Raw genomic sequence first — 8070 nt, forward strand, 5'->3', positions numbered from 1 at the left:
AAAAAACTCTAAATGAGCTCTAAATGAGTCTCTTTTTATACCAATTCTTATGGCTTTGCTGACCTAGCCAATTTTAATGGGTTCCCATATGTTTAAGATCTGTTACTTGTGAACTGAGGCCTAGATGGTTATAAAACATAGCAGTCAGTTAATACACTGGGAGTTCTCCGTAACATTAATACAACCCATTAGAGTGTAAAATTTGGTACAGGAGTTGCAGCTTGGGCTCAAACAGAAAAATGTAGTTCCCAAAAGTAATGGAAGATCCTCACCACAAAGAGGTAACACAGTCTTGAACTATATGCCCAAGAATGGTATTGGAGCAAGGGTCTCATAAACCTGACTGACCTAAACCTGCAAAGAATATTGTGTCTTAACATTCGTCAGCCTAAGGGAGTAAAAAAAAAAAAAAAAAAAAACAATCCTCACCTGTAAGAATTTTAGAAGTTTAATGAGAAATTAAAAAAAAATACAAATAGAAAGAAGTCCATTTTCTTTAATGTTGTACAAAAAAGAATGAGTAGAACCAAAAGTAAATAAACATTATCACATTTGCTTACACCACTATCTAGTTAGTTCTTCATGTTAACTTTACTATTCAAACAATAGAAAGTAGGCAGCAAGTTGGAGATCAGAAAAGAGATAAAACCAAAAGACTTTTCTACCACATTTATTCTTCTACACTGTGTATAGCTGTGCTCACAGAGACGGCTTCTTTGACTTCTCCATTGTGTAGGAATTCAGTTGTATATAAAATTGAACCTGAATTTTAAAAAGAATAATACCTTTATTAGAAATAGCATTATTTACATAGTTTCCACTTAAGTTGATAAGGAAATTGATCTGGATGTTTCTACCCTCCCTTGACATGTTTGGCATTTTCTACACCAAGACACAATTTTCTCTCACCAGGTCCCACCATTTATGCATTAAAAAAGTGTTGTTGAATATTTATCATTTTAAAAAAATTAAGAGTGTAAATTTGATTAATTATCTACTAATAAGTTCTTTGAAGGTAGGAAAAGTTTTTACACGTCCTTGTATCCTCACTACCCAGCACAGTTCCTGCACCTAACAGATAGGTATTTAAATAAATGGGCCAGGCATGGTAGCTCATGCCTATAACCCTAGCACTTTGGGAGGCTGAGGCAGGAGGATCATTTGAGCCCAGGAGTTTGAGCTTGCAGTAAGCCACGATGGCACCGCTGCACTCCAGCCTGGGCGAGAGTCAGACCCTGTCTATGAATGAATGAATCAATGAATAATACGACTCTTTTTCCCCACACTCTATACTTCAACTTACAACCTATCAGGAGGCCAAAGAAGAGCAGCAAATGATGAAATTTGATTAGTGACAAAGTACCAAGACCAATTTCATACTCACCAAGTTTTCACAAAAGGACAAAATCACTACTGAAATTGTTTTTATTTTTTTAGAGACAGGATCTTGCTCTGTCACCCAGGCTGGAATGAAGTGGCGTGATCATAGCTGACAGTATCCTTGGACTCCTAGGCTTAAGCAATCCTCCCACCTCAGCCTCCTAAGTAGTTAGGACTACAGACACACACTACACCTTGCTAATTTTTTTTATTTTTTGTAGAGATGGGGTCTCACTATGTTGCCCAGGCTGGTCTTGAACTCCCAGCCTCAAGCAATCCACCTGCCTCAGCCTTCCAAAGTGCTGGGATTACAGGTGTGAGCCATTGCACCTGGCCTGGAATTGTTTTTAAACTAGCATTTATTAAGTATTTACTAGTTGCCTGGCACTGGTCTAAACATTATATAAGCATTATGTCACTTGGTCCTCACAATCCTATGAAATAGAGACTTCTATTCCCATTTATAGATGAAGAAACAGGTAAATAAGGTATAATTGTTTGTCCAAGGTCACCCTCTGCCAGCAAGTACTGAAGGTGGGATTCAAACCTAAACACCACGGAATCTACATTCGTAACCACCATGTTATTCTACAATTCCTATCTATGGCTGGCTGTAAGGGCCTCAACCTGTACAAGTGAACTTCTTAAAAAATTAATTCCTCATCACTATCTGCCTAAAAATTCAAACTCCATGTAAAAACGGGGGACCTAATCCTATATGCCCCAGTTTGGACCTAAATACAGTAAGTTCCAAAATGGAAAGAGAATAAATTACACCAAGACATTCAATTCTCTACATTTTTATATAGACGACTACCCTCATATTTACACATTGTTGACTATTATTTTATCGTCTCTTCTTTGAATAAAGACTACAACCTTAACTGTAGAGAATATCAGATTTGGGAAGGAGCACTCACACAAATACTAGAATGTCATGCCCCCACTTAGAGTCTGGGGACACTTTTAATTAGTCGTAGTTAATCTATGACTTACACACAACCGTCTACAGTCTTAGTTCCCTTAAAGACCAAAATGCATGAACTATACCTTCTCAAGTAGCTCAGAATATTTCAAAACTGACAGTTTATATGAATGAACCACAAACTGTTTCAACTTTCCATACCTGCTCAACAGTTGAGGGAGACTAGAAATGATGGGTCCATATCCTGGTGCATTGTCATACAATTCAAACAATGGTGCAGCTACCAACTTGTAATTTTTAGGAACTGCAAACAAGGCTAAAATAAACAAAACAGTATTCATTTTCTATAATCTCTTATATAACCTCTGCTTCTGTTTCATTTTTAAATTAACCACCAATTTTACATTTGAGAAAAACCTTTAAGTAAAAGCATAACTCTCATTAATACACTTTGGTTGTGTCTTTTAAGCTATAGTGCATAGTCACATATTTAAAAATAAATGATTCTCTGAAGAAATCTATACTATTAACAACCAACCTTATAACTGCTGGCCATGGGAGAAAGGGGAGAAGAGAATAACCTTGGATTTATAATTTACTTTGGATTCCATTATAAGACTATTATAAGAAATGGAATAATTACTTGTCAAAGCATAACAAGCCTAAAAATGGTTATTTTATTTATTTATTTATTTATTTTTTAAATCAAATCTGTCTCAAAGTTTTCAGCAGCTTAGCATGATGTGAAAAACAGTACCAGTAGCTGAACAATTATTACAAATACTATAATCTGGTATTTTAGGCTCTAAATTTTCTTTTCTCCTCATAGCATGGCAGGCACATCTAAGAAAAACGAGGTTACTCTGTATAAACATGGTATGTATTTTTAGTTACAATAAATCTCAAAATCCAAGGAACTTGGAGAAAACACAAAGAGATATCCTTGAAATTATTCTATAAAGTTTTTAGATGACTGCCTTCAAAAGCAAAATAACTTACCTTTCTCTTGAAGCTGAACCAGAAACAACTTCTTATGTTCCTTAGGCTTTGTAATATGTGCAGGAATATATGGATACTAAAATAACAAATGATAACAATTCATAATTTTCAAAACCCACCATCTCTTATACTGCCATGCCTTTATAATTATCGACTTCTCCCATTTCAGATATTAAGCTCAACTATTAACCCTTCTGGGACCAAGTTCCTCATATTCCAAATACAATTTTAACATGTATTCCATGGCTTTATTTATTTCTTTGCATATTTACTCCCCAGTACAGTATAAACTGCTAGGTGAAGTATACTACTTTCTAGTCTTCCCTGTACCAGGACTTAGTATCTAACAGATGCAATAGTAAATAAATGTTTCAATACATATAAAATAATAAGTAGTAAACCAGTTAACCATTCAAGATAATTAAATATGTAGTCACAGGATTTATAGCTTGAGAATCTTACAACCAATGAAGTCTAATTTTAATTAGTGTTTTCAATAATAGTTGTTTTTTTTTTTTAAAAATATATAATCGCTAAGTTAAACACTCTAGAATCGAGATGTGGACATGTTTACTACATTAAAAGTTTAAACAGGGCCTATGAGGTATTTGAAAAGTTACTCCTTGTTCTTCCACCCTACCTACCTTTCACCTCTTACCTACAACATCCCCCACTCCACCCCCATCCCCATGGTGCATGCTTCAGGAAGACCACATGAGCAGGCTAAGTGGCCTTTTGCCAGCTGGGCAAAGCTGAATTGCTTGAAAAAACTAAGAAAATAACTTAGAGAATTTAAAGGAACGAAAAGAGTATTAGAGAGGAGAGTTGCTACCACAGAATAAAAAATTTTGACAAAGAGAACAAAATAAGTCTAAGATAGGAATTTTTTAAATTCTACTGTATGTTACAAAAACCTCTCTTGCATCTCTCCACAATACATTTGGAAATCTACTTTTGCTTTTGTAGTTGTATTTGAGGGCCAGAAAATTAAAAAGTGCTGAAAACAGATATAAGGGGAAAGTGGGATAAAAGTAGAGGCTGCCAAAAGGAGGTATTATCACCATCCCCAATTTACATAGGAACTTATGCTAAGAGAGGCTAAGTATCTCTCCCAAGATTACTCAGCTAAGGAGTGAAGCCAAAATTCAACTGTATCTTTTCAACTCTTATCTAATTATAAAAGCCTATGTTATTTCCCACTACGTTACTCATTGGCATCTAACCAGCATTCAAGTTAGCATAATTATATACCAGAGCCATCCCTAGAGTACAATGAATTGAGGCAATTGTCCCAGGCGATGGAGGTCCTCTACACTATCATGAAAAATCAGACATATTACCAGCATCAGAGACAAGTGAGAAGTGGCTTGAACAACACAGGCTAAGAGACCTGTGGTTCACATTCAACGAAAGTTCCCAAACCATGACCAAAGTAAATGACACTACCCCAATTTTCTTCTACTCAAGGCTACATATTCCTGTCTTTTTAAGCCTCCTTCTCCAATCCTGGTCTTAATGTTTAAGCTAACTGCACTTTATACAAAAAGACTGAGACACAGAAATGATGTTGAGTTCTTTCCCCATAGACACCTAACCAATACTCTAGAATGGGTTTACTAAATAAACACACAACCCTTCTATTATACCTTATACCACCAGAGCCAACCCTAGTTTCAGTGAACTAAGGGAATTGTCCTAGGTCTGTGGTCGGGAAGATGAATGAAGGTATTCAGAAAAGTAGTCTGAAAAACTTTTGATTTATTACTGGGCATTTTCCAGTTACATCAAGGAATGTTCAAGAAACCAGAAAAAGTTTAGAATAATTGCTCTATGTATCTTTGCACCAAGAACTTCACTATTTCTATATGAAATTGTACTTTCTTAAAGCCAAGACACAGATGTGTTCATGGAAATTCTCAGGTAGTGAACACTAGCGCCAGCTTCCATAGCCCCTCATCTTTCTATCCCTCTGCTACATAAGAGAGTCAGAAGAGGACACAATGATCTTCTGCTTGGCAACACCTGACCTGGAACATCTTGTTATGCAAAGAAGCTATGGCTTTTGATTTGTCAGAAGAATTAAGGATCGAACTTTAAGTTCTCCCATTGGCCAAAATAGGAAAATTCGAACACCAGTAACATTATCAATTATTACAATGGTTTAAAAGACACTGTATATAGTTAAATCCACAAGGTCATACTGACACCCTGAAGGTCACTGAAACAGCTGTTTTTTTCACGTGGCCCACACCACAGCACCTCATCCCACCTCAGATTTCAGGGTGGTTGTGTTTGAAAAGTGTCAAAAAGTTCCCAGTTTGTTGCCATTGTTCCACTCTGCTTTTCAGCCTTCAAGCTTTTCCAAAGCCTGGAAAGTCTCTCAACAAGTGCTCAGACTCAACATGCAAGTGCAAGGGAGTTAATGCAACCCTCACCCAAGGGAGGATAGGAGTCCCTGGCCTTCTGATTTTCTGATGGACAGTTCTGAGGTGCATTCCACATGGTTCCTGACAGTCCTTAGCAGCATTAATCCAGTGGCCTACAGGTGGTCTTCCTCTCCCTTCACTCTGCTGCTTCCTGGCATTACCTCCCAAACAAATTATCTGCACCCAAGTCTGTCTTATTCTCTCTTTTGAATAAAGCCAAGTCTTTGGCGGATACTAAGGAATTAACTCATTCTCCTGAAAACTGCTAAGTAAAGGAAAAGCAGCAACTATTCTTCTAGAAAATATATACCTCAGGGTAACCAAGTAGTTGATAACAGACGTCTCTCTTTATATAAGGATCATAACCCTAATGAATTCATAGATCCAAGAAATTGTTACCAATGAGCTAACATTACAAAAAGAAACAACTAAATACCATCAAATTCCTGATGGAACCACCGACAGTACACTGCCTCTACAATGACCCCAACGATCCCTGTCTCCTGATGGTCACATCTTTGTATAGTCCCTTCCCACAATGTACTAGGGTGGGCTCGCGTGTCCAACAGCACATAGCGGAAGTGATGGTATGCCAATGCCAAGATTAGGTTTTAACTGGCTGTCTGCCAGAACCTGCAGCCTCAAGGCCACATGTGGCCCTCCAGATCCCCAAGCGCAGCATCTCAACCAAATCCAAATTTTACAGAACAACTATTGCAAGGATTTGTTCTGTAAAATTTGGATTCAGTCAAAAGGCCGCACTCAAGGATCTAGAAGGCTACATGTGGCTCCAAGGCCGCAGGTTCCCCACCCCTTGGGTCAACAGTCAGCAAAAGCTGAAGCTTTCAGTTCAAGAGCCCAGGAGGAATTGAAAAGTCTGCTAACAAACACATGTGTGAGCTTGGGATCAGATCCTTCAGCCCCAGTTCAGCCTTATGATGTAGTCCCAGCTGACAAATGACTATAACTTCATGAGAGACTGTGAGTCAGAATCGTCTAGCTGAGCAGCTCCCGGATGCCTGACCCTGAGAAACTGAGACAATAAATGTCTGTTGTTTTAGGCAGCTAAATTTTGAGGTAATTTGTTATGAAGCAACAGATAAATAACAAATATACCACCTATGACAAGCCTTGTTCCTTGTCGCCCCGCCCCCAAATTAACTGAGCTGGAATTCACTCTCTAGGTCTATTAACTTCCAAGACACGAAGGAGAAAGAGCTACATGTTCAATGACAATACAGGGACGCAATCAACAGTGGAAGTACTGAAGACTTTAGCCTGTTTTCATTAACAAATAAATTACAAGGGAAAAAAGGTAACCAACCTGTAGATGTAAAAGAGACTTGAGAGACTACCCTAATTCAAACAAATTGTAATTGAAATGATATCTAGGATTTGCTTCAAAATAACTCATTGTGAGGCAAGGGAATGGGGCAGTGGAAGGAGAGGGTTGATGAAACAAGTTTGACCATGAGTTGCTAACTGTTAAAGGTGGATGACAGCTGATGGGATTGATTTACTTTAACTTTTCTCTCTACTTTTGTATGTATTTGAAATTTTGCTTTAAAATAGAAAGTGTTTGGCTTTTTAATTTTGTAATCTAAATTAATGAGGGAAGAAAAGGAAATTTCAAGTCAAATTTTATTTTGATCTTTTCAAAAGTGGCTGAAATTAAATCAGCTTTCTTTTCCCAAATGCCCAAAAAAGATAACTGAATACTGACCTGAGGAGGTTCAAAATTTGGTCTCCACCAGTTACCAATGCAGTCATCAATGACCCAGTCTTGCAAAACTCCATCCTGACGACCCAGTATCTGTCAAAAAGAAATAACATAGCCAGTAAACAACTAAATATAAATACTCATGAATACCCTTCTTCGGTGAAGAGAATATTCTTGGCAGTACTCCTAACAGAGACATATGGCTAATGTACCTTCCATATAGATGTCCTCTATGTGAGTTCTTGTTTATTATCTATGTTACCCTGCCCAAGACATACACTATTCCTTCAAAACTGGCAATCTAGTATCAACATCTATACAGTACCAACAAATCCATTGGTATGCCCTGGCTACACATGGAAAACCAAAGGTGATCCAGTTACCTATATCGGCCAATGGCATATAGTATTTTCCTAGAATTAACCATAGCTTCGGTAAATCACCTACCTAACCAAGTTACAGAAATGTGTTAAAAATTCACAATTTTCATTTTTATTAATTTGTATAGCATAACGTTAAAATTAAATAGTTCTAAAAGGTTCATAATGAGAAGGAGCAGTTCTTTGTCCTGCTTCACCCATTCCCACTGGCTATAACTTCCAACTCTTAGTTGTTTTTTC

General features: G+C 37.3%; 1 protein-coding gene across 1 annotated transcript in view; it reads right to left on the minus strand.

Annotated features, from left to right (window-relative positions):
* Positions 1 to 483: 483 nt before the first annotated feature.
* NUDT21 (nudix (nucleoside diphosphate linked moiety X)-type motif 21) overlaps positions 484 to 8070 on the minus strand; it is a 17183-nt gene continuing 9596 nt past the window's right edge. Inside the window, exons 4-7 of the mRNA XM_012657437.1 lie at positions 7454 to 7543; positions 3305 to 3380; positions 2507 to 2621; positions 484 to 762 (exon numbers count right to left, since the gene is read on the minus strand). Of these exons, the coding sequence (XP_012512891.1) occupies positions 741 to 762; positions 2507 to 2621; positions 3305 to 3380; positions 7454 to 7543 (303 nt within the window). The 3' untranslated portion in view covers positions 484 to 740. The remainder of the gene's footprint in view (positions 763 to 2506; positions 2622 to 3304; positions 3381 to 7453; positions 7544 to 8070) is intronic.

The sequence above is a fragment of the Propithecus coquereli genome, unplaced genomic scaffold (genome assembly GCF_000956105.1).
Source record: "Propithecus coquereli isolate 6110/MARCELLA unplaced genomic scaffold, Pcoq_1.0 Scaffold540, whole genome shotgun sequence".
In the NCBI taxonomy this organism is placed as follows: Eukaryota; Metazoa; Chordata; class Mammalia; order Primates; family Indriidae; genus Propithecus; species Propithecus coquereli.